This window comes from Phoca vitulina, unplaced genomic scaffold, assembly GCF_004348235.1.
Source record: "Phoca vitulina isolate PV1807 unplaced genomic scaffold, GSC_HSeal_1.0 scaffold4, whole genome shotgun sequence".
Classification (NCBI taxonomy): domain Eukaryota; kingdom Metazoa; phylum Chordata; class Mammalia; order Carnivora; family Phocidae; genus Phoca; species Phoca vitulina.
Genome location: NW_022589707.1, coordinates 1,202,196 through 1,229,568, shown reverse-complemented (window position 1 = coordinate 1,229,568; position 27,373 = coordinate 1,202,196). Strand labels below are relative to the sequence as shown.

Here is a 27,373-nt window from a genome sequence, read left to right as displayed (position 1 = left end):
GCTTTGATGGAGATGGAAGAGAGTATGTGAATTCAGACACACCTAGGAGGTGAAAATCAGCAGTGCTTGGTCAAAATGCTATAAGCAAACAAATCTAGGATAAAATACTTAGGTAAAACTCAGAAACAGGGAAGGTTTGTCAAATTTGCTCAGAAAGCGAAATTAGGAAATACAGTTAATTTTTTATTAATCTCATGTATGCTGCTTTCAATTCCAGGGACACGGTAGAATATTTAAACCACCTGTGTAACGCTACAATGCCTAAGTCAGGGAGGGCAGCATTTAGAAACTGTTGCATTTATTTGTGTACATATGGATATGTACGGACATGATCAATTTCTGGGAAAAGACGCTGCCAAATATTTAGAGTAGTTATCTCTCGATGGTGGGATTTCTGGTGACTTTCTTTTCTTTTTCTTTCTGTTTACTTTCTAAGTTTTAATTACCGTATTTTATTTCACGACTTATCCGTTTTGTTCCTCAAGAAGGAAAAGGAAAGAGGCAACAAAGACCGTGTGAGATGATTTACAGTTGGCCAAACTCTTGCTAGGTGGCTGGCTCCATCTTCAAGCTAGGGGATGTCAAAGACTATTAACATGAAGATTCCAATTTCAGTTAAAAATGAGATAAAAAATTGATGTCTTTAAAAATCATAAATAAGAAATACAAGTTATGTTTGCTGTACAGATTAATTAACAGCAGGATCTAGAATATTATATCAGTCTTTTTTTTTTAAAGATTTTATTTATTTATTTGACAGAGAGAGGGAGAGAGACAGCGAGAGAGGGAACACAAGCAGGGGGAGTGGGGAAGAGAGAAGCAGGCTTCCCGCCGAGCAAGGAGCCAGATGCGGGGCTCAATCCCAGGGTCCTGGGACCATGACCTGAGCCAAAGGCAGACGCTTAACGACTGAGCCACCCAGGCATCCCTCAGTCTTTTTGAATATTGTCTGTCATTACTGGGGAGAAGTACAATGGAGAGAAAAACAGAATAATTGGTTGAGGCCAAGTGAGCTGGAGCGGAGGGGCAGTGAGGACTCGGGGGCCCGGGAAGTCCATCTTTCCTTTGATTTGCATTCGGATTGATGCAATCTCTAACCTAGAATAAAATTTTTTGTTTTCTTGGTCTCAGTGAAGCCACCCCAACTCCCATGTATTTATCTTTTGTAAATTATGTTTATTTTTAATATTGTATGCTCATGATTCTTTTATGTGCCGAATGTCACACTTTGTGGATGGCGTGAGACCATCTCTGCATCCTGCATTTATTTTTTATTTCACATGGTATTTTGTCAGTCTGCAGGCGTCTCCACAGTCCTATATTGTATATGTTCTCATCCTCCTTCCCAGGCACAGTCCCAGCTTGGATCATTTAGACCGTTTGCCACTTCAACATGAAGATGATGGTCACTGATGGCTCACTGTTGGTAGACTGTAAACTACTGTGGGCCCAGTGCTCTTAACCCTTCTGGTTCAGCATGCCATTGAACTAGTGAGTCAGAATTCAGAACAGCCACGGTATCGGCGGACAGCAAAGGGGGCAAGCCTGAGCATCAAGGGGGAAAACCTGAGCATCCAATGAAACCAAGAGCAAAGAAATGACAGAGTTTCTTTTCTTTTCCTTATATAGGAAGCTTACAGATTCGGTACAACCTGGGCGGCACCAGGGAGCCCTATAACATTGATGTAGATCATAGAAACATGGCCAATGGACAACCCCACAGTGTTAACATCACCCGGCACGAGAGGACCGTAATTCTCAAGGTATACATAACGTGCGCACATCGGTTGTATGTGATACTGTATTATGTCTCTATCCTCTGTTATACTTGGATGCTGGTTTTGTTTTGGGTGGTTGGGATGGGCAGAAGAGATGCTTATTACACTTTCTCCTACAAAGTCCTAACCAGGGAAGTAGAAGGATATATCGCTACTAAAGGAAAGACAATGACGGAGTTAATGGTGAAGACGTTTCTTAGGGAGAAGGTTGAATAAATGGTTACTAAGTATATTCTCTGTAGCCTTGCTGCTTTTAGGCTCACACATCTATCAGTCGCATGTTTTTATCTATCACACCATCTTTTTTTCTCCATGCTCTCAGATGTCTGAAGCTTATCCTGTTTCCCAGCAAAGGTTATTTTGGTTTATCTGACTTACTTCTTTCGCTACTCCAACACAATATGAATTAACTATGGGGTTTTTTTTCTCTGTGGATGCTTCACCCAAAAAATCCTCAAAACACAGACCTTCCCTAGAATCTCAGACTCTGGTTGTAGGCTTTCAGCACACAAAGGGATGGTTTTATTATGACAGTCAAATTTTACTTCAGGTTCATTGATTGTCCCTACACCCACCACTGATTTTCACAATGAAGAAACCAGCCTGGGAGGCACCATGAATAAAACATGGCATGAGGAATTCTCCCTGGGAACTAAGCCAAAAGATCAAGGATGGGAACTATCACTGCATTCTCTAGAAGGAGTTCAAAATAGATACCTGTCAGGAAAAAGAATAGCAGGGGTATACTGTTTTGTCAGAGAGTGGAGTGCCATTTGGCGGGGGTTCAGCAGCCACTCAGACCTCATTTGGATTCGGCTGGTTGCGGTGGGAAGTTCGGGTTGCAAAGAAAAGGCACAAGTCCTGCCTATGTTTGAGCAGCAGTGGATGTCAAATTCATCACTTGATACGGAGTTTACGCTTGGCCTTTAGCAGGAAATGCTAGAGGGTATTTTAAGGACAGGTCTTTCCTAGGAAATTGACAACATGCAGTTACAGTTTTTCCTACAATCAATCAAATATGTGTAAGTAAGTTTGCCTCTCGGTGGTGGGCAGAGTCCCTGGGCCTAGCACAGTGCCTGTGCTCATCTTGGAAACTGCAGATTATTTCCTGAGCAAAACCAAGCCCATCTTGAACCATAACTCCAGGTTTATTCAGAATAGCCAACAAGGCCAGGAGTGGTATAGTTTATATCATTACAGGATTAGGATGGTTTTATACCATTTTTTCAACATTATATGTATTGGCTTTTAATTAGAAACATTCTCTTGTCTTACCCCATGCCATCTGTCACCTCTTTTCAAGTAACATCTCTTGCCATTGCGGCATTACAGAATAATGTTAAAGTTAAAAAGAGCTCAGCAGTCAGCTTTCAGGGCAGTGTGGTGCAGGAGGCCTACCTGAGCTGTGGAACCCTGCAGAGTTAGCTCTCCCTGTCTCCAAGAAAATGCTCTATGTGTTAGAACTGAGCCTTGTGGGTGGGGAGCCACGGCCACAGAGGAGGGCCAGGTGGTAGGGGGGGAGAGCAGATCTGATAGAGCCATTTCTGGGTATACTTCCCAAAAGGAAGTCCAGCTTCTGGCACATTCTGCCAACTGGGGATTCTTTGGAACTAACCAGCAACTCTTTTTTTTTTTTTTTAAGATTTTATTTATTTATTTGAGAGAGAGAGAGCACAAATCGGGGAAGGGGCAGAGGGAGAGGGAGAAGCAGGCTCCCCACCGAGCAGGGAGCCTGTCTCAGGGCTCCATCCCCAGGACTCCAGGATCATGACTTGAGCTGAAGGCAAACACTTAACCGACTGAGCCACCCAGGTGCTCCCTAACCAGCAATCCTTTAAAAACAAATATCAGTTTAATGAGAGCTGCTACCTGCCACAGAATTATAGATTGCCCTGAAGACAGGGAGAGCGATAGGCTATTTTAGGAACTTGGGGCTTTCGAGGCATGGAAAGCCAGAGAAGTCTAGATAGGGGACGGGCCAGAGAACGCAGAGAGTCCAAGAGACTGAGGAGGGCTTCGGGGAGAGGCCAGTTCTATTGCTCAGAGTTCTTATGGTTGCAGATGACAGAAAACCAATTCAGAATTCATTTGTAGGGAAAACTCCTAGTGTAGGTCATAGAATTTAAGAAAGGGCAAACTACAGTTTTGGAAGAAAATCCAGGAGACCTGGAGGATTACAACAAAGACTAGAGGCTCTTGACCCTGTCCTGCCCCTCCCTCCTCCATGCCTCAATCCCTCTATTATCTCTGCTTGTCCACCCCTCTCTGAGGACTGGATTAATACCTCTTCCTGCGGGCTCCCTCTGTTACATATCATGGAATGCAGACACAGGAGCGTGGGGTGGGCTCAGGTCTCAGTTCTGCTACCAGAAGAAAGCCTCTTGGTTCTCATTTTAAAACCTCAGGGAAGGTCTGTGACTGGACTGGCTTGAGTTGTGTGTTGCCCTATTGGCAAGAGGGAGAACGATGATCAGCAGCCCCAATCAGACGCTTAGAGTGGGGAAGTGGGGAGAATCCTCCAAAAGAATAGGAACACGGTTCCAGAAATAGAGACATGAGAGGTGTGAAAACACGGGCTGCACCACACTTTGAGGTTAGGAACTGCACAGAAGTGGGAAGCACTCCAAAATAATGGACAAAATTCTGCCATAGGAATTGTACCGAGGGTGGTGAGGGTCCTGCCCTCTCTCCTCCTGTCATTTGAGCAAGGCAATTGCACCAAAAGTTCTGGATGTATTTGGAAAGCCAGACGCCTCAACCCATGTGAATTCAGCTAGGAAAGACCTCGTGGCCTCTGGTGCTCTCAGCCTCTCCAACCCAGCTCAGATGGAAAATAGGATGATGTCAGAAGAAAAAAGATAGGGCCCCTCCTTATGGAAAAGTAGGTCCGACAGACCCCCTGCCCTGCTTTCTTTCCAGCGGGGAGACCTTGTGGAGAATGCAGGTAAATCCAAGGGTACCTTTAGAACTCTGGAAAACACTGACCTTTTTTCTGGAAGCAATCTACAAATCCATCTTAAGAACTTCTACAACCTCAAGAATGTGTGGGAGAGATATAGGAAAATGTTCATCACGATTACTTCTGTGTGAAGAGATTGTAAGTGGTTTGATTTCCTCTAGAGTTTTCTGTATTTCCTCATTTTCTCTTATAAGCACGTGCTGCATTTTTTTTTTTTTGGTACGTGTTACATGTTTATAATCAAACAAAAATATGAAACATACAGATATCTTCAACCCACTCTGACAGCCCCCAGTGGTATAACATAATATAATGACAAAGATATTCAAATAATTTCAAATTAAAATGCACCTCTAATCAAAGAACAAAAATAAGGCTAATTCAACCATGAGTATAAAATGCTATGGAATGATGCCTCTGGAATTAAGGTGAAATTTTATACATTTATATATACTCACAAACAGCACATCATTCCAACGATGTTTATCAGTGTTTACGGTGTTTTTAAAAGAAGGTTTACTTTCCTAGCTGGTTTTGGCTAAAGCTAACATTAAATTAATTTGCATTCCCTGAGCACATACTCAGGGAAATGGTGCTGAGCCCTTGAGGGAAATTGACCTTGGATGAAACATTTGCTGCCAAAACACAAAGTGCCCAGTCTCCACATAGATAATGAGGAGCTGACTCTAGGAGTCATCAGACACCGGAGAGAGCCAGAACCTGTGACAGCCCTCCAGTGGCGTCATTTAGGAAAACTCACAGTTGCACCAGGGATAATAGCTGAAGGCTTACCGCCAGTCGAGATATAAGACAAACCCTGGGCAGGCAGAGAGCACCTGAGAAAGTACTGTATGCAATGAAAATTCATGCCAATTAGATGACTCCAAGACCCAACATCACGAGGAATAATTTCAAAGTCTTGAGTCACAAAGCCCTTCTTCTCGCTTTCCTTCCTTCCTTCCGGCTGTCCCAAAATTGTTTCTGCTCCCTTGCCTTCTTTTTGTCCCCCATCCCACTGCTCAAGGGACATCAGGTGGCTCGCAGGCAGTCTGAACAATAACATAGGGAATTGAAGTAAGTCCCAAAGGTATATGTATATTTCTTACATGCCCTGGGTTATATTTACTGGCATAGGAAGCTGCCCCCTAGCATGGTCCACTTGGGCAATGTCACGTCCATGATCATAGCTCACATTCATGGGTGCTCACTGTGTCCTCGGCACTGAGCTAAGGATGTTAAACATGTCCTCTCATTCAATCCTCACCAGAACCATATCAGATAGGCAGCGTTATGATCCCCGTTTTAGAGATGTGGAAACTGAAGCTCAGATCATCCGACATAACTCGCCTCAAGGTCGAGAATGGGAAGCTGCGAAAGCACAGATGGACTTAGGTCAGTCACATTTCAGTTCACGCGTGCTCCTAACCATCACTTAATAACAAGGTGTCTGGAAGGACGGTCACAAGGCTTTGAAAGTGGATTCCTCCAGGGGCACCTGGGTGGCTCCATTAACTGAGCATCCAACTCTTGATTTCAGCTCAGGTCTTGATCCCAGGGTCCTGGGATCGAGCCCTGTATCGGGCTCCCCATTCAGTGGGGAGTCTGCTTGGGGATTCTCTCTCTCCCTCTGCCCCTCCCCCTGCTTGCACGTACGTGGCTGCACCCTCTCTCTAAATGTTTAAATCTTTAAAAAAAATTAAAAAGGAAGTGGATACCTGTGGCCAGTAAGAAATTGAGTGATAGGGGCACCTGGGTGGCTCAGTCGTTGGGCAGCTGCCTTCGGCTCAGGTCATGATCCCAGTGTCCTGGGATCCAGCCCCGCATCAGGCTCCATGCTCAGTGGGAAGCCTGCTTCTCCCTCTCCCACTCCCCCTACTTGTGTTCCCTCTCTCACTGTCTCTCTCTCTCTGTCAAATAAATAAATAAAAAAAAAAGAAATTGAGTGGTATTACAACAATAATGACAATAATTGTTATTAGTATGAAATAATTCAAAAATATGCAAAAGCACAGAGAATAATAACACATATGTACCCATCAAACATTACAAATTTTTGCATTTTACTCTATTTCTTCAGACTTTTTTTTTTAATGCAGTGATAGTCAGGGCCCTTGGTCCTCCTTGTTACAGAGTGAACCCTGAGAAAGAAATGCAACAAATGTGTTTTCCACAAGGCCGTTCGATGTAGCATCTCTAATGGAAGTCAGGCATAACTTAAACATGGATTTCAGTGGCGCCTGGGTGGCTCAGTCGGTTAAGCATCTGCCTTCAGCTCAGGTCATGATCCCAGGGTCCTGGGCTGAGGAGCAGGGTCGTTGGACTCCCTGCTCAGTGGGGGATCTGCTTCTCCCTGTCCTTCTGCCCCTCCCCCCAGATGCTCTCATGCTCTCTCTCAAATAAAATCTTTTTAAAAAATGGATTTCAGTGCAAACAATTCCAGAGGGAGTTGGAGGAGGGGTGATGGGCCCATGAAGGGGGCGAGGGGCTGACATACACAGCTTTCTGATACTCTGGCCTGATCCAAGGGTAAAACTAGCTCCAAAAAAATGAATAAACTAAATGTTCTTAGAATAACTATCACATATTTGGGGGCTTTGATGGAAGTTAAACAATAGAGAGCTCAGGGATATATTCTCTGGCACAGATACTCAGAGTCTATATTCTCCCAAAACCAAATGAACAGATGGTAAGGATGTCGTGTTCATTTTGGCTTTCATCTAACTGGAGGGCCAGCGCATCTTTGCCAAGAAGAGCTAACAGATTTCTCCTGCAAGCAAAATTAAGGACTTTTATTTTTTTTCTTCTTTTTGTTGGCTAACTGAACATAATAATAAAAAATATATTAAAAAATTAAGGACTTTGAAAAAAAATAACTCCTAAGTCCTTAAGAACAAATGATTAGGTCCCCCAATTTTTGTACCACAAAGAGCATGACTTCAGTTGGTTTTCATCAGGAATTTTCAAAAAAAAATCACTGCATTCTGTCTTTTAAAATAAAATAAAGATGATAATTTCTTACCTGCTATTAATCAGAATTACAAACAAATTATATAAAAACAGTCGCTAATGGAGCCTGCTAATGGAGCTATATATTGAATATGAATCCTAAAAATGGTCAGAGAAGGGTAAGCAAGGGAAACAAACACTGTATGCTCAATGCTTGGGACAGAGGGAAAGATGCAAATATTAGGATAACAACAGTAGCTGCTACAAAGTAACCCTCAAACCTCAGTGGTTTAACCCAGTGAAGGTCTGTCTTAGATATTTTTAGAAAAGCAAAGTCCTGTGGTCCCTAGTAGTGATGAAATCATGCTAGGCAGGCATTCTGAGGACCCACACCCACCACCCATCCTCCCCTCCCTTTGGCAGGGGGAGTATAGTTCTTGACTAAACCAAATCTCTGTCCATTCATTTTGTGGCCTCCATGGCTCTGTCCTCTGGGAGGCTGTACTTTGTCCATAATCTGCCGGGGCCACCTCTGCATTGAGTGTTGCAGATGATGCATTCATTGAAGCAGGGCAAGGGAAGGGTCCTGAGGGGTCCATTTCCTGCAAGTGTCAATTGCGATCAGGGTTGTTTCACACTTACAAGTCTTTTGTAGACCAGTTGTATTGATTTCTTTGTCAGTACAATTCCTCTAAAACTTGAGGTGGCTTCTGATCTGTGTGCTCTCAGTCAGTTTCATGTTCCAGTAGCAAACCCTCCATCCGTTCCTGGACATAAATCTTGGACATAGGCCATCATTCGCTTCCAAGGGCCGCTGCCTCTCTCTTAAGGTCATGGCAGCTCTCTTGAGGCCATGTGAAGCAAAAAGGCTTGGGTGGGAAGTAAAGACCCTAATTTTACCTTCACCCATGGAGTTAAGCCAGTCTGCTGAGCTAAGAAAGCTTCATATGTCTTTGTTGGTCAACTCTCCTTGCAGTTTATTTCTTATTCTCTGGTGTAAGGCTCTAAATCTGTGGACTTTATTCCCTTTTACTGATGTCGAGAAACTGGCCGATTCTTTTCTGAGCCCATCTCTTCTTTGATTCCGGCTCTTTGGAAGCACTTTCCCCAAAGCTACAGGTCACAGGCATTGAGTCTGCCTTCCGGGTTACATGAGATGACAGGTCTGAAAAAATATTTTATCTCCTACCATCATTGTCCATCTTCCAGCTGCTGACATCCATTTCTGTAGCACGTGTCACCTGACCAGAGCCCCAAGGCCACCTTGCTAAGATTTCCATTATGGGAGCACTCTGCTTCAAGGTGCTGACGTGTGCCCTAGTCTGGGTTACATTAGCTGCTGTAACTAAAAGAATTTATAGATTGTGGTAATGGTTTCACAGGTGCTTATCTCCAGACTCATCAAGTTGAATATGGTAATTACATACAGCTTTTCATAGGTCAAAATAAATAAATAGATGGCGGCAACGACAAAAAATTGTTAGAGCAGTCTTACTGGCAGGAAAGTGAAAGGTAACTGAATGATGCACTTGTAGGGCAGAAAAATGTGTGAGTTGATATGAAACACTGATGGGCGGGGAACCTGTTCTGTGTGTGGACGATGGTATGGTTATATGGTGTGTCAGGTAACCTCCTCAGCTAGAAGAAAGTCATTCTGCCCTGGACGGCCCCTAAGAATCATGTTATGTAGCTCTCGAAACACTTCCATGCATAGCCTCATTTGATACACTCAACCTTGTGAGTCTGGAAAAGGCTGGTGCTGTTAGCCCATTGAACGGATGAGAAAACAAAGGGTAAGGATGTCCAGGTGACTAAGAAGGTCCCAGTGTTCACAAGAAACAGACTCTTATCTAGAACCCAGACAACCAGGCCCCTTCTCCGGGGGCTGCTCATCGCTCACACGTTGCCCCTTTGTTACTTTTGCAAGCAGTCAGGAGAACCAGGCTCACCCTGCTAGTTTGCCTTATAACTTCTGAAAAATTTTAAGAGTTTTAAGTAAAAGTAAGTCTTTGGGGGTTAGTGGGTTTTTGGTTTTTTTGTTGGTTTTTTGTTTTGTTTTGGTTTTCGGTTTTTTGTTTTGTTTTGGTTTTGGGGTTTTTTTTTTCAGTTAGGGTAGCGGGTGGGAGATAGCAAGTAGCATGCTTGTCTGGCAAACTGTTTTGACAGGAAGGGTGGAGAGAGCACCCTGGAAGTTTGGATAAGACAACCTGCTCCACGACTCAGAAAAATGCCACGTGCAGCCAGAAGGTGAAACACGCATGTTTAAAAATCTCTATAGGAAAAGAGGTTGATGGAGCAGCTTTCAAAAACTTGTCAGATCTGCTAATAAAGCTTACATGGTTTAAATGTATTTTTTTCTCAAAAATAGTAGTAAAGATGCCAGGATTCCCACCTCGACCCAGTAAAGGAAAACCCTATTAAGGAAATAATAATATGAATAACTGTAGTGTGGTTAGCAGCAAAAGCCGTCAACTTCTCTTGGGAAACCAAGTTAGCGAACTGACTCAGTGCCATTTCTACAATGTATTGTTGGATGACAAATACAATATGTGGATAAGCACATGCAGTGTGATCTCAGGTTTATAACACTAATGATATGAAGTCTTGGAAACAAACCATGAATCGTATTCTGCTCAATAAGAAACAAAATGCAAAACCTATTATGATTCGTGAAAAATTTTATTCAAAAATTATATTCAAAAATGTTGAAATACCAAACTAGGTGATAGTCTCCTTAGAAAAGAAAAATTTCATGCAATGGGAAAACACATTTGTTAAAAGAAATGACCTAATGACATCAGTGGGGGACCATAAAATCATAATGTCCCTGTGCGGCAAAGAACTTAGCAGCCCAGCTTTAGGTCTGGTGAGCTTGCACCGCATGAAGAGTTCCCGATCATTCTTCAGGTGGGCATGAACATGACCTCCTGCACTTCCATCCTAGCGTCCTCTTCTGTGGAAACACGGAGCCTGGACGGGAGTTAACACCAAAGCTCAGCTGAGTTATTTAAAAACGTTTGCCTTTATTACCCTTGAACTTTCTGACAGTAAAGAACAATACTCTAAAGTATCTAGATGTAAACACTCCTGAAAATTTTAATATCCAAGGTGGTTCAAGCCTTTATTAAAGAAAATAACACTGTTTGGAAACATTAAATCTTTTTAGGGATGTCAGAACAAATAAAGAAAGTTGACCCAGCTTGCCTAAGGCCCTGCTCTTGAAATTACATTGACTGTAACTTCTTCCCTTTGGCTAATTTAGTGCTTATCTACTGGGCATGATGAACTCACAGCCTTGGATGTGCACCACCAGCGTGCATGACAGAAGGGGTAATAGCAGGAATAATGATGAGCCTGGGAAGTCCCTTAGTCCTTCCCTCCCGGAAGCACTGATACCATTCACTCCTTCTCTATTGGGAGGCCCGCAAATATATGACTACTTCACTTTCCACTCCAGTGGAACGCTGACTTATGTTTAATTTTGTGGAGGGCATAGGTCAATACTTTATTAGTTTCTTATATCATTACAGTGGTTTAATTCCACAGAAGATATCTGGGAAGAGAAGAGAGAAGGATATATACGTTGGAACTTGCCCTTTCATTTGGCCTGTGAGTCAGTTTGTTTTAATTTTTGTTTTGTTTTCAATATTTCCATGTGTCCAGAGCAGCCAATTCACAATTGAGACGCCTATCAAAAACCTCATGACCTCATTAGCTTTTCGTAATTTGGTTTCAGGGTGGGCTATGGGTCCTTGGCCCTTGAAAGGGTATTTCAGCAAATTTTCCTTCTTTAGTTCTGAATAGAAAGTAGGACTACTTGGTGAAGTGTCTCCAAAAAAAAAGATGCACAGCTCTCAGGACCCACAATCCCTCCCCCTGCCGGTGTCTTCCAAGCCTCCTGTGGTTCAGACAGAGACCATCTCTGTACATAGAGGTGTGGGCACCAGATTTAAGGACACACTGCCTTGGTATACAGTGGAGATGTGTGATGAAGATCCTGCTGAAGAAGACAAAGTGTTGTCAAGATGATCCTGGACTGTTCTACTAACAATGCACTTTTCATATATCTGAAGCCATAAGAGGATCGCCAGGAACCTCACACAGTGACGTCTATTTGGTATTAACCTCTGACGCATGTCCACCCATGACAGGAAAGTTCCAAAGAGCAAACATTCCGCAAACCTGACGTGGATAAAGTCAGGTGTTCGTCAACACCATTCAGTGAGGCTTCTCGCTCATATGAAGTGCAACTAAAATTAGCCCAACTTCATTCAAAAGAAATATGAGGAGAACAAATATGTGGTGTGCACCTACTAGATAGGAGGAACCTGCTCTCCTGTCCAGAAGAGAAGTATCTTAACAAGTTACTCTAACAACGTGCAAGTAATAGGAAGAGGATATAGATGGGGACGCCTGGGTGGCTCAGTAGGTTAAGCATCTGCCTCCAGCTCAGGTCATGATCCCGGGGTCCTGGGATCGAGCCCTGCATCCGGCTCCCTGCTCAGCAGGGAGCCTGCTTCTCCCTCTGCCTACCATCCCCTGCTTGTGCTCCCACGGGCGCGCTCTCTCTCTCAAATAAACATTTTTAAAAAAGGAAAGGCATATAGCAGAGAGGGTAGTAGCAGTTTGGGCTGGTCACAAGGCCATGGCATGTAACATGAGATCTCCCTTTGGGAAGGGGGTGGGTCTAAGCAGAGTGGGATCAGGATTGCCCCATGGAATGGGATTGCCCAATTCAGAGGTTGTTCCTAAAACATAAAAAGGAGCCCTTATTGACAAGCTCCTCCACTTAATAGCCCTGCGTTTTCTGGCAAGTTATCGAACTCTGTTTCCTTATTTGTGAAATGGGAATAAGGCTACCTGTTTTAATGGGGTTTGTGTGTGTGTTCAATGAAAATACACACGATGGGGCGCCTGGGTGGCTCAGTCGTTAAGCGTCTGCCTTCGGCTCAGGTCATGATCCCAGGGTCCCGGGATCGAGCCCTGCATCGGGCTCCCTGCTCAGCCAGGAGCCTGCTTCTCCCTCTTCCACTCCCCCTGCTTGTGTTTCCTCTCTAGCTGTCTCTCTCTCTGTGTCAAATAAATAAATCTTTAAAAAAAAAAAGAAAAGAAAAGAAAATACACACGAAAACATCAAGCATCGTCTGTCATCCAATAAATGCTCTTTCCCTTCCTTCCTTCCCAGTTCCCTCCTCTTTCTTAAAAGCAAAACAAGTGAGAAAGCAGCTGTTGGCATCATTATCAACAGGGCCTTCAGGATCAAGGCTCCTGTTCTATGGCTTGCAGTTCGACCCACGGAACACATCCTAGTGTTTCTGCGGGCAACGTCTGCTCCCTCCATGAGCCACAATCCAGAGGAGAGGCCATCAATCACACAGACACGAACCAAGGGCCAATTGAAGTGTAAGCTTGTGCTGAGGAAGCACAGAAAGGAGGGGAATTAATCATCCTGGGGGTGGGAGGAATAGATCGGAGAAGACTTGCAAAAATATCTGAGCTGTTCCTTAAAGGTTTTAAGGTTGGGGGGGGCACAAGGACCACATTATCTTACTTATTTTTTACTGCAGGGATTCAATATTTGCTCTTCTGCAATTCATAAAAGTTATAGAGGAACCTAACGAAAAAATAAGTTCAACCCATCCAACTCATCTGATCTGAAACAGAAAAAGACTCATAATGAATATGTCAACACTTCCAAGTTTTTCATTTCTTCTCGAAAGCAATTTCATCTGCAAATGAATTATGCACTCCAGGGCTAGACAAGACCTCCATTCCTACGCTCCAGAAAAATGTGTTTACTTCACTTTACATTTCTTACAGCTCAGTAGGAAAGCAGTTGCAATGCAGTTTGTGATGTGGTGTAGGGTTTGAGATGTCAGTCCTCTCTTTCCCTCCCCAGAATACAGCAACGCTTATACACCCAAGGTTGGAGAGTTCATTGCCCCCCTCCCCCAAGCACGTGAAGTCCATAAATCATCTCTCAAGAAAGAAGATGAGGTTCCGGGATTTCTATTTTGTCTGGCATGAAAACTAAAGTCCAATCTGTGAGGCTCTCTTAAGGACTGTGATTCTCGAAGCTGGTTTTTAGTACAATAGGCCGAGCGGGTTGTTTCCCCAAGCACGGGTAACTGAAAGCAGGTTTTTATCTCACATAAATGTGTCTCCTCTCTGAAAAAATAAATGCATCTTAACATGCGGTCTGAGGTTCCGAAGGGTTACACGCTGCCCCTCTCCCCACTCAGGAGAGCGAAGAGGCCACCGGGATTGAGCGCAAGATCGGGGCGGACGGTGGGGCCCGGAGCGGGTCCTGAGCCAGTGTTGAGATGCCCTCTAGTGGTCAGTCGCCATAACCAGTGCTGAGCGCGCGGAAAGGGGAACTTGCTTGGAGGCCGTTTCTACACACTCATCCCATCCCATCCGGAGGCATGGGTTGTGCACCGGACGTTTGTATCTATTAAGAAATACCGGGATGGCAGTGGGATGTGGTGTTGCTTACACAAACGGGAGCTTGTCGTCGTGTCCCGAGGGCATGACCCAGGGACTGTCCTTACACGTGCACGTCTCACAGTGACGCTGGAGGGTCCCAGGAAGTGTTTGCTGAGTGACTGAGTAGACGAATGAGTCGAGTTCATAACGAATGAGGGTTGTGAGCACACCCCGTGCGCTTGGTGGATTCTTTCTACCTTCTGAGGCACATTTGATGCACATTCTCCCCTCAGCCACCACGTAGGGAACAAAAAGAATGAGCTCGCCCCCACCTCCCCAACACGTGTGACATGAGGAAGTGTGTTCCAAATGCTGGAGGGGACAGCAACAAAAAAACTCTGTGGGTGGAAGGGAGGGTCCAGGCCCGTAGTTCAAAAGCGAAGTGAAGGAAGGGCATCAAACAGGAAGTGGAAGGGGGGGCGCCTGGCAGTTGGTTAAGTGTCAACTCTTGATTTCAGCTCAGGTCATGATCTCCGGGTTGTGGGATCGAGCCCCGCATTGGGCTCCGCGCTCAGCAGGGCATCTGCTTGCCCCTTCCTGCCTCAAAAATAAATAAATCTTTAAAAAAAAAAAAGAAAGAAAAGAAGTGAAGAGAATATTCTCTTCATCTATCCAGTAAATAGCTGCCATTCTGTCAAGCATCCCACCTGGTACTGTCACCCTAGGGCCACCACCAGCAGAAGTTAGACTGGAAAAACAGACTGTGGAAACGAGCCCGTCTACCAGCCTGACTCTGTGTCCCCCGTGAAAATGACATCAGGATCTAGATTTTCAGGCCCATGGTTTCGACGTGAGCTTGTGGGTTTAACCCCTTTGGCCGAACACCACAAATGCAGAGTGGGGGTGACAGTGAAATAATTGATGTGTTCCTGAAGCCTCCACCACCTGGGCTAGCTCTGAAATCCTGTCCTGCTCCCGGAGATGGATGCCAAGGACGCTGGGGTCATAGAGATCAGACGACCCATCAAAGGAGATAAAGTAAAAATGGGGAGAGGACAGGAGGACAGATGGAGGAGTCAACACTGGGGTGACCCTGCTCTCCCCTCATTGCCAGTATTCTGTGTACTTGCTAGGGATCATGGCAGCCTAGCTTTGCGATGGCACGGGGTCCAGGCCGGCACGATCTCTGGGCTGTACCTCTTAGGATCTGCATCCTCTTAGGCATCATAACTGAATCCCAGTAGCTCAGTTTCCCCAACCGTAAAATGGGGCACACAAGACTATGGGCCCACAGGGTTGTTGGCAGATTCGTTGAAATAATATGTATAAACATCCGAAGGTGGGATCTGACCTACAGTTGACCTTCAAGAAATGTGAGATGCTACATTGATGAGGGGGAAGAAGCTGAGAATTACCTCAGTCCATTTTGTGACAGCTTTCTCTCTTTCACACACACACACACACACACGTGAAGACTCTTCTCACATGTCGCACATCATTTCCCCTTGTCTTTCCTCCACCCCTTTTCTTCACCACCCCTGCCAACTTCTCCCACCCCTCCCCACTTCCTACTTCTTGGAACAGGCTCCAAACACAGCATTAAAAGATGTTAGTGTTTCCAGAAAGCAGAGCTTCGAAGCTTTCTATAAGCCAGCAGACTGGCCGTCAGACTGAGCTTCCGGACCCGTGGCATTTCCCCCACGTTCTGAAGTCACTCTGTATATAACGATTTTCCTGAAACACCTTTCCGCTCTTTCACCTGGAACAGAGTTTGAAGGATGTGGTTATCAGTCCTCTGATAATGCCCATTTTTAGACTCCATCCTGAATATTGTTGCTGCTGCCAAAACCTACTGGCAAAGTAATATCGATAGAGCCTCGGTACTGAAGAGGATGTGTTTGCGGAGGTTTTTTTTTTTTTAATATCAAGGACTTTAACTATATTACTGTTAAAATCAATAGAAATGTAACCTTTTCAACCACATAAAATGAGTTCACTTTTATTATTAGTCTTTTTCTGCCATTAGAGTGTCATAATTGCAAAAGGAACCAGGTCAACTTAAGCTTTATTGAAAGACCATTAAAGAAACAAACTCAAGTTCATTTCAATACTGAAGCCAGTGCATTAAAAAGATCAATAAAGTAAAATCACCTGAGGTTGCTTTACTTAAACACCCCACATTTGAGAATCGTTCCATAGCCTCAATTTGAGCAAACCTATAAACCTAGAAGACCAGCCAATAAAGAAGAAAATGCTGTTTCATTACGTAGGTTTAGAACCGTAAAGCCCTTCACTTTAGTCTGATTAAACATATAGCATTTAAATTTTCTCTCAGTATTTTAAAACATCACCTGGCAAAGAATCATTGCTCGATGAATACCATTTACTTAGGAAAACCATTAGCTCCCTAGGTCAGGAGAATGACAATGATAGAAAACACCATTTCATTTCTTTTAAAAATAACAAACACAGAATTAGCTCGATTGAAAGGGAGTCTTAGCCTTGCAGGGAGTCAGGAAATTCTCTTTCTAACAGCACTGAGCATGATATCTTGCACATGGTAATGCGTATTAAATCGAATAGTTGTGACGGACACCATGGACTTGATTAGACCCAAAGCTCCTGGTGCCTCAGGTTCCCCATATCTGAGTGGGATCATACCCTTCCATATCTCCTTCCCTAGACACGAGAACAAAGATCATTGTCACAATCCTCTTCAAGTTCTTCCTTAGATACTATAATGTAAATTACAAACTTGAGTGGTAAAGCTTGGTTAGGATGATTTTAGAATCAAAATGATCCTTCCAGGATATTGAGTCCAACCTGTGACCCAACCTGGAATCACCACCCGTCCCTGCCTGACATCACCAGATACAGGAAACATTCTATTCTTGATTGAAAAACCATTTATTATGTTTTTCTAATCATAAAATTAAGTATATTTATTGTAGAACGTTCAGAAAAGAACACAGAGGAAAATTAAGTTGGCCTGAGAGTTCTGTTGAAAGCCGGTATCTCCATGTTTCCACGAAAGCCACCTTGCCTACTCAAGGGCCTTGGTAAGACACTTCTGTCTTCCTTCTCCACTGGCTCGTTCCCATAAGCAAACAAACATGCGTATTTCTCTCTCTTAAAACAAAGTTCTCTCCTGACCCCACTCTCCCCATTTCTTTGTCTTTCTTGGCAATAAAACTCCTGGAGATAGTTAGCTATGCTCACTGTTTTGGGTCCTTCTCCCATTCTCTCACACTCTCTCTCTCTTATTTCTTTTTCCCAGTCACCTTTATTGAAATGTCAATTCCATGCAATGCAGTGTGCACACTTGCAGTATACCAATTGGGGAGTTTTGACAAATGTGCACACCCAGGTAACCAAGACCACAGTTCAAATAGAGGACATTTCCAACACCCCAGAAGGTTCCCTCAACCCCTTTCTTGTCAATCCCCTCCAACAACCGCCCCAAGCAACCACTCATCAAATTTCTATTTCCATGTGTATAAAACCACATGTTCAGGGGCACCTGGGCGGCTCAGTCAGTTGAGCATCCAACTCTTGGTTTCAACTCAGGTCATGATCCCATGGGTCATGAGACTGAGCCCTCCATTGGGCTCTGTGCTCAGCAGGGAGTCTGCTTGAGATTCTGCTCCTCCCACTGGCTCACTTGCTCTCTCTCTCTCTCTCTCTCAAATAAATAAATAAACCTAAAACCCCATGTTCATTTTTACCTGTTCCATAATTTTATATGAATGGAATCATAGAGTATATAATCTTTTATGTCTGGCTCCTTTCACTCTGCATAATGGTTCTGAGATCCATTCTTCTTGTATCTGTAGTTGTATTTTCATTGCTGGGAAGTATTACATTTATGGATAGATCACCATGTGTTTATTCATTCACTTTTTGATGAAAATGGTGGATCATTTCCAGTTTGGGAATATTATGAACAAACCTGTTATGAACATTTGCATACACACACACACACACACACACAACAGGACTTTTTTTTTTTTTTTTTTTTTTTTTCATTTCTCCTGAGTAAATATCTGGGGATAGAATTGATGGGCTCTCTGGTTAGTATATGTTTAACTTGTTTTCTGTTTTCTGTTACCTCCAGCAAAGCCAGAGAGTTCCAGTTGCTCCACATACTCACCAGCACTTGATAGTGTCAGTCTTTCTCATTACAGCCGCTGAAGTGGGTGCATGGTGCTATCTAGTCTTAGTTGTAATTTTCATTTCCCTTCTGAGGAGTGATGTTGAGAAACTTCTCCTGTGCTTATTGATCATTGACAAATCTTTTGTGAAGCACCTGTTCAAATCCTTTGCCCCCTTTTTTATTGAAATATTTGCCTTCTGATTACTGAGTTTTAGGAGTTTTTTACAGGTTTGGTATACAATTCCGTGGCTATATGTGTGTAGTGTGAATATTTTCCTCTTCATTTTCTCTTACACTGATTCTCAGTCATGCTTTTGCCCACTTCCCAAAACTACTCTCATCAAGATCATCAGTGACCTCCTCACTACTAAATCTAACTTTCAGTTCCCATATTACTCCACTTTAGGGCAATATTCGACACAAGTGATCCCTTGAGTTTCAGGACATTACCTTGCTCTTATATCCTCCTGCCTGGCTCGCCCTTCCGCTCAGTCTCTTTGCTTGTTCCTCTCCTTCCTACCCTCCCTTAGTTGGTGCACTTCTGGGCTCAGCCTTTAGTCCTTTTCTCCCTCCTGTTTTTATTCACTCCTTTGGTGATTTCATCCCAGATTATTATCTCAACTCGAACCTCTCCCAGAACTCCAGACTCATACACCACGCTGACTGCAGGGTATCTAATAAACATTCAAACTCAATATTTCCAAATCTCACCCCTTATCTGCTCCCCCCCAAACCTGCCTCATCTGTAGCCTTTCCAATGTCACTTAACGGCTACTCCATCCTTCCACTGCTCAGCCTTAAATCCTGGGAATATTGCTGGAATATCACTCTCTCATTCCCACATAGAGTCTGTCAGAAGATCAGAGTGGCTCTACCTTGAAAACATCCATACACTGACTTCTCTCACACCTCAGAGCTGCTGAGCTCCCTTCTTGACAGATGCCCCATGAACACACATCGATTCAGCAGCGTTTGGGTGAGGCATCTTTTCCCTGCCAGGACCCTTGTTTTGAACCTAAATTCAGCCCTGTGAATATTCTATTGAATATCCCTCCTTTTTCTTTTTAAGTAAGTCTATTTAAATCCCATCTTACTCATTTTCACCATAGCTTCTACACTATTCATATATTTTTTTTAATCCTCATCCTATTGTTAGCTCACCCTCTGCAGACTTCTAGAACCAACTTTCCAGAGTCAGGCCAAAATTCACACCTTAAGAACACAGTCCCCCAAAAGACTGCCTTCACCTCAGCCATCAGCTGCAAGTTCAGGGATCCCAGGCCACCCTCATCTCTGACCGGCTGGCTACAAATTCACTAATCTCTCGGTCTCAGCAGTTTGGAACTCGGGAAGGCACTATACTAAAGATTATGGTTTTATTAAAAAGGATGCAAATTGGGACCATCCGAAGTGAGGGATACAGAGGGTGAGATTTGGGAGAGTCCAAAGGCAAAGCTTCCTTGTTCTCAGGACACGTCACTCTCCCGGCACCTTGATGTGACCACACAAGAGTACTGCAGACAGGGAATTGCAGCTTGGGCTTCCGTGTCCAGAGGGTTTTTATGGGTTTATTATGTGGGCACAACTGATACATCCATTGGCCGCCAGGTCAAACTCAATCTCCAGCCTTCAATCAGATCACCTTGATTCACAATTCCCAGCAACCTTCCCTCCCTGATAGAAATCCAGTGTCCACCCCCACCCCAGGATTTCCAGGGGTCCTCTCTGTCTCTAGGCTCTTTCTTCCGTGGCTGCTCTCTCTGAGCCACAACACCCCCATCAAAATGCAGCTCGCACCTTCTGCAGTGTGCAAACACATACAGCCGCTCAAAGCAGTCACTGACCAGCAGCCCTTACCGGGTCTTGGGGGTGGGGGGGCGGAAGACACAGCGTATTGAATGAAGTCTTGAGCAACAAGCTGCCGAGTGCCACACATTAGATACCAGCATCCTCAGCAGGCCTTCTACCCATCATCCCTCTGTAGAGCTTTCTCACAGCTCTCACCCCATGGGGTGCTGGGCTCTTTTCTCTCTGATTCCTTCCCCCTGCTCTCCACCTCCTTCCTCACCTGTCTCCAGGTCTCCGCACCATTATATGCAACAAGAACTTGGGGCACCTGAGTGGCTCAGTCAGTTAAGCATCCAACTCTTGCTTTTGGGCTCAGGTCATGACCTCCATGTCATGGGATCGAGCCCTGCGTCAGGCTCTGTACTCAGCTCAGTCTGCTGAAGATTATCTCTCCCTCTCCCTCTCTCCCTCTGCTCCTCCTCCTGCCCATGCGCACTCACTCTCTCTCTCAAATAAATAAATAAAATATTAAAAAAAAAGAAGAAGTAGACTCTTCCCAAGACAGGGTCCAAACTTCTAGGCCCAGATCAGTGAGGCCCTCAGCAGGCACAAAACCTTGAATTTTCCCTCCTAATAAAGAAATTGTGGTTACAAATAACAACAATAAGTCGGGGGGATGTAACATCAGAATAAGAATAAATAACCCCAGTCATGCTTGGCTCAAATTGAGACTCTGCCCCCCTGGTATTCAAAGTCTTGGACAATCTAGCATCCCTTTACTACTTTCCATTGTCATTTATCATTTCTCTCCAGAACGCACCCTAAGAGCCGATGAGGCTGGTCACCTCAGTACCCCCAGAGATGCATGTGTGCCTCCACTCGGCGAAGTTCTGTCCTTAACCGTGATGACGGTTATTCTCTGAATCACACATTTTAGAGTTGGGGGTAATACTTTATACTCATTTTTCATATATTGTTTCATTCTATTCCCTAATTGTTTTTTCAATCTTATTTCCAAAACAGGAGTAGAAGCCCCTTGAACCCAACTGGGCACATCTCTTTATGCACATCTTCAGCTTCACTCCCGGCCCAGTTCACACAGTGGCTGGACAATAAAATCTCATGGAAGTCCTTGCATAGCACTAGGTGTTAGGAGTCCTAGAAAGAGATGTGGTCGGGGGGGTAGCTTGAGTCTTATGCCAGGGTCTCCCTCTTCCCACGGGGAAGCCCCCTCCACGCCTGTGATCACCAGTCGCCTATGGCCTGGATGCCTATGGGACAGGTGCACTGGACAGGAGTAACCTTCTTAGGAGTGCGCACTGGCAGCCACCTCCAGTTGCTGCCGCCAGCCTGCTCACTTCTGAAGATCTGATCAATTGCATCCTTCCGTGAGGTGCTCATCTTCACATGAAGTCCTTGTGTCTGGACCAGCGGTAGTGAGGGTGCCATGTTGAGAACCCGACAATCAGAGAAGCCATCCATTTCCACACCGACCAGTCCCAACCTCAGCAGAGAAGCAACGTGACACCAATAACATCAGCCACACCAGACCACCAACAGTTTCGCTGTTTGTCAATTCACTAGACAGATGTTTCCTAATACATCATTTTTATTGATGGCCTCATTAACACTCGCCCACATGACTCACCCAGAATTCACCAGGAACCAAATTTAAACAACCCCTGAAGACACATGCTTGACAGATTGAGATTATGGGGCTAATAAGACTAAAATAGAAACGGCCTCCATCATATTTGTCATGTCAACATCGTTTCCCATCATCGCTCTCATTCTTGTTTTGTTATTCTTTTCACTTAATTATTAAAATGTTTGCCATTACATTATATACTTTCAGCAACATGTTAATACCTATTTTCAAAACCGACTGTTTCTAATTCTACTTTTTACTCTATTTCTTTGTTTTCTTTCTCCCTTTTACCACCCATTTATTTGTTTTTCCTTACTCCTGGAAAGTCTTTTTACAGTCTCCCATAATGTGTTTTGCCTTGAGCTCTTCAGGAAAATATGCTGTCTGAAATGATTTCCTTGATGCTAATGATGTAAATTATTATCTAAAGCACCACTATGTGTCATGATTCAGTTGAATGATTACTGAGGTGACTTCAGATATGAAAGTGTATAAAAACCACGAGCTATGCTCATACTAGATCTCTAAGAAGGAACGTGGAGGTGTAATTACTAGAGATTAGTTCAGATATGGATTTTTAAACCTGACCTTTATCTTTTGAATTCTCATGTGCAAGTCAAAACCTGAATGTCCTAGAGATTTTCTGACCAGATTCTTTGAAAAAACTGTATAGGGTTTGGGTCATTCCTGCTATAAAAGTCTTTAAAATCAAAGCTGTTAGGGGCACCTGGGTGGCTCAGTTGGTTGAGCATCTGACTTCAGCTCAGGTCATGATCTCGGGGGTCCTGGGATGGAGCCCCACATCCTCAGCGGGGAGTCTGCTTCTCTCTCCCTCTGCCCCTCCCCCTGCCCACCCCCCACCCCCACCCCTGCTCATGCTCTCTCTCAAATATAAATAATCTTTAAAAGAAAATTAATGCTGTTAAAGAAATGCTATATCAGCTGTGACAGGAGAATTACTCCTCTCATTCATTGAGATTTATTAAAATGATACAGATTTATTGATACAGAATCAATTTTCCTTTTTTTTTTTTAACAATTTATGATTTAAATAGTATTCAGTGTTTTTCCAGTAGGTGGAGTGTTAGGCTAGGTGAAGCAGATCAACATTTGAGAGCTAATTTTTTTCCTTTTTACAGTGTTGAGGGATTTTTTATATAAAACATAAATCACCTAATGGATTCACTAATTCTTTTAATTGCATCAATACCACAAAATTCCAGTTGCACTGGACCTCATGAGGCAGATCTATTGTGCTAATTACATCACCATAGTAACGATGATGTGAGGACAAGAGCAGTAAGTACTTATAATGCCTTTCATTTTAAAATTGCTCATCAAGCCATCAGTGAAAACCTCTTGACATCTCTGAGACAGAAATAACTCACACATACGGCAAGGAAGGATCTGTGTCTTAAATCCCGTATTTCTTAAGCCTTAAGCATTTCTGGAAAAGAAACTTCCTTGTGAGTTTATTAATATTGGTTCAAGGCTGATGCTACCTTGTCTAGTCTGTGAACTTGGGCAAAATCACTAACTCTCCCTGGGACCCCCCCTCCAGGTGTGGGGAAGTGGAGATGAACTGGCTGTCTCTGGGCACCTCGCTGCTTAAAAATCCCTAACTGAACCTGACTTTTATATAAGCATTTCCTCAAAGCTGAATATTAGGAGCCACATTGGCTGAGAACCTTACATACACATGGCAGAGACAGCTCTGGTTAGGACGTGTGGGTCTAGGACCTGAACATGAGCGAACCCTGCCCAGCTTTATATAAAGGCCGGGTGGCCCTTCTTCCCGCTCTGCACCCTCACTAGGATCAGCTGCCGTGAATCATGGGCTGAAGGACACCTCATAGTGATGCCTGGGAGCCCCATCTTAGCAGAAGGGTCTGCTCAAAGCCCCAGGGACCTGTGTTTCTGCAAAAACACTACTTGTTAGGCCCAGAGTAGCGAGACCTGTTCAAGGGAACCTGAAGTATTATCTGGCCCAACCTCCTTGTTCTGTAAACGGGGAAACTGAAGTCCAAGGAGTCTTTGTGACATGTTGAATGTCAGCGCTGTTGAGTGACAGAGTGAGGACCTGACTCCCAGCCCTATTCTCCCTCCCGCAGAACACCCTCCTCTCTCACACTGGAAATCTGGAAGAGTCCCCATAGAGACTTTCACAGGAGAGCAAGACTCCCACCTTCCCACCCTCCAAAGAAGAGAAACGAGGCCCTAGCAAACCAGGTGTTGGGGACAGTGGAGCAGTAACGAGAGAAAATGAGTAAAGACCAGCCATTTTTTCTCCTCTTTGCATCCCCATGGCCAGCTGGCTCATATTTGAAGAGAGTCCCCAACTCCCATTTGCAAGGTGTTTTCCATTCTAGGAATGGGCCAGCGGATTCAGCTGGATCGTTCCTAGCTGTGGAGGCAGGGTCTCCTTTGCGTTGTCTTGGAGTAGAAGGATCCCAGAGCCAGACGCAGACTCAAGAGAAGGGCTAAGGAGGTGGTGGTTGAGCCCGGCTCGTAGGGGCCCGGGGCTGAGGCGGAGGGTTAGTAAGAAGTGAGTGGTCAGATACTAATTCCCAGACTAAGAAATCATTCATTGTATCTGGTGAAAGGAGAACAGAAGCATCTGCACCTACCAAGCCTGAATGAAGCGTGGGTTAGACAACGTAGTGGGTCCAAAGGACTGAGAGGGGTTGAGGAGGGTCAGAGCAGAGATGCAACAGGGAGCAGAGAACGCTCTGCTTTTCCCTCTCCTGGCTCTAAGATGCCGCCTTCTCCTCTGATCTTGTCCTGAAGAGGCAAAGGCTCCCTGGCTTGGGTCTCTGCAGATAACTGAGTTACTCGGTTAACTCCCCATTCACGGAGGCGGCCGCGTAACACACCCAGGCAGCTCCATGGCAGACATTCATCACTAACCAGTCCTAAAAGCTTGCCTGTTTCTCACAAATTCCACGGTTCTGTTGCAGAGGAGAGTGTTTCTTGACCTCTCTCTTCTCTTTAAGTATCTCTGTAAGTGGGGCTTATGTGCCGTTTAGGCCAAAATCAAACTCGGGTAGAAGGCAGGGTGACCTCTGACCGGATCAGCATCCCAGGGGGCCACCTACCTTCTGCATCCCTGGTTGTTCTTGGAATTGGAGGGATGGTCCCATGGCCTGACAGTATGGGCTGGGGAAGAGGTATGCTGGCCCCCACGATGAGGCGCTTGTGGTTCTCAACCGTGGGGTCCCCGGACCGGGCTACACTGAGTAGTGGGCCAACATCCACTCCCAGAGGCTCTGGGAGCAGTGCGGAGTGTCCCAAAGCATAAAGATTCAGAGTCACAGATCAGCCATCCGTCTTCAAGGATGCAGTCAGGCCTACTCATCCAAACCTGATGGCTGTGAAGTTCGGGGCGGCGGGGGGGCTCCCGTCACTGGGTCATCCATAGAGCTGTCCTCAAAGAACCGAGTTCCAGTGGAAGTAAAAGCGAGGCTTCCCGTGCCTTAAACACACACGCGCGCTCGCAGACCATCCGTGTGCTCTGCTAGTGATGACTCATTTAGTAAGTGCTCAGCACCTCAGATGATACAGGCCCATTTCGTGTGGGTCATAGAAGGGCCAGGAGGTCGACTAGATAACGCTGCAGGAAAGAAACAGCCCCAAGTCCAAAGGTGAGTTTACTCCCTGGGCTCTGACTCCCGGTGTGTTCCCTCCCTGCCTGCTCAGCCCACTGCTCCCGGGAGGGAGGTGGGTAGGGCTTGGCCCTCATCCTCACGGAGTCACCATCTAGCCAGGGGACAGGAAAGGACAGGCCTCAGCCCCATTGCAGGCGACAGACCCACAAAAACTCCAGTTTTGCCTCCCACCCTCGTGTACATTTACTGTGTCCTCTCCATTCACGAGAACAGAGTGACTTGGAGTCAGGAGGAGGCAGAAAACATTTAAGTGAATGAACCCCTGGTGCTGGGCTTGAGTCTTGCTCTTTCCCTTTCTTGGCTGTGAACGGCCTGAGGCCTGCAGGGACCCGTCTGTGGACCCCCAGGCAGGATGAGGTTAAGGTGGGAGAGAAAGGCAAGGCCCCTGCTCTTCAAACATGCGTGGGAATGTCAGGTGGGGAGGGAGGGGGAGAGACGGGGCGGGGATGAGAGGAGCTGATCGTTGTTTTCACCCCTGATGTCTGTTTTCCGTGGCCTTTCCTCATGGTCAGCCTTCAACTTGGAATAAAAACATCCATCAAGATGGTCTGCTCGGAGTTCAGCGTGTCTGAGCTAATTCCCTGTATTACCCAAAACAAAGGATTCGGAAAAGAGGTGTGACGTCCCAGGCCCTTGCGCAGAGCCCCAGACACAGGCCCTCGGGCCAGTGAGTACTTTGTGTCGCTTCATCTCAGGTGGGGCAGGCCCCTCCTGGGGTGCAACCGAATCCACAGGGCTCGGTCTTTCTTCTCTGTTCCTTCCCTGCCTCCTCCATGTCGCCCCCAAAACATCAGCAAGGCTGCTGAAATCCCTTCGAGCTCCACCAAGGCCAACAGTGGCTTCAAAATGGAAATGAGCCGAAATTGGGAAATAATACCTGAACGAACATTAAAGCGCTCGACTCAGCGTGTAGGACGCGCACCACAGCCTGAGTCAGTATGGTGGTAAATGCAGAACCAATTAGTGCTCTCTTAAGGTCGTCCCAGGGCAGAGGGAGTCACAGTCTTTAATTTTAATGGGCCTCCATTACACAAATCTCTTATTACCTCTTAACTGCCAGTGAAATGGCCACCAGCTAAATGTACAGCAAAATAGCTCACTTGGACCCCAAAGAAACTCCCTTGAAATTATTACACTTAACCATGGCAAATGCACCGGGGCTCAGGTGGAAAGAGGTGGCCACCTGGCGATAGGAGGGAAATGATGCGGTGGGACGCCTTAGGCTTCTCAGGTTGTGCTTTTCTTGCCTTATCTGATTGCATTGTCTCCTTCAAATGTAAATATTTAAAATGCCACGGAGCCTCCCCCTTCCCTGGTTGCCATGGCCGGGCTCCTTCTGGAGACTGTGCTGGCCGCTTCCCATTTGGTCTTTGTGGCCCGATGTAGCTGGGTCAGAATGCGGTTCTGCCACGTACTCTCTTTCTGACTGCGGATGCTTTTTGCATCACCAGAGAAGAGAACACCTACCCAATACCTAGTAAGTAAGGCGGGAACAGCCTAGCAAGCCTTGCATGCGGTAGTTGCTCAACGCCCGCTTCCTCCTTTCCTAGGAGAGCTGTCTGGGTCCAATCAGAGATCGAAACCACATAGTAGGTTAAACATGAGGTATTTGATGTAAGAATTAATGGCGATCACGGGACACTCTAGGATAGAAGGAAACTCCAATCGAAGTTCATAGAGCTCCCCCGCCCCAGCTGAGGGTGGGTGCCCCCTGAAGGACAAACATGGAGGCTTTCAGACGTGTCGTTGGAGAAGGTGTGGTGGTTCCGCCCTCCAGAGAGCAGAGGGGTTCTGATTTGGCAGCCTGGGGTTCTGGTTTGGCCAAGCAATAAGCCAGCCTCCAGGGTGCAGGTGGGGAAGCAGGTGCATGGTAGCTGGTGGTGTGTGCATGTGCGTGTGGTGGGAGACAGAAGGCCTCCGGAACACGGGGGCTGTGGAGGAAGTGCTCAGGGCCTCTTATCTCACGTCTAGAGGGCTGGTCCCCGGGCTGCACGGTCACGGAGGGATCAC

At 45.4% G+C, this 27,373-nt stretch overlaps 1 protein-coding gene across 4 annotated transcripts in view; it reads left to right on the top strand.

Annotated features, from left to right (window-relative positions):
• CNTNAP2 (contactin associated protein 2) overlaps positions 1-27,373 on the top strand; it is a 1,915,205-nt gene that overhangs the window by 1,766,862 nt on the left and 120,970 nt on the right. For all 4 annotated transcript variants that reach the window (XM_032401131.1, XM_032401133.1, XM_032401132.1 and 1 more), the window contains one exon: positions 1,630-1,763. In XM_032401131.1, the coding sequence (XP_032257022.1) occupies positions 1,630-1,763 (134 nt within the window). The remainder of the gene's footprint in view (positions 1-1,629; positions 1,764-27,373) is intronic.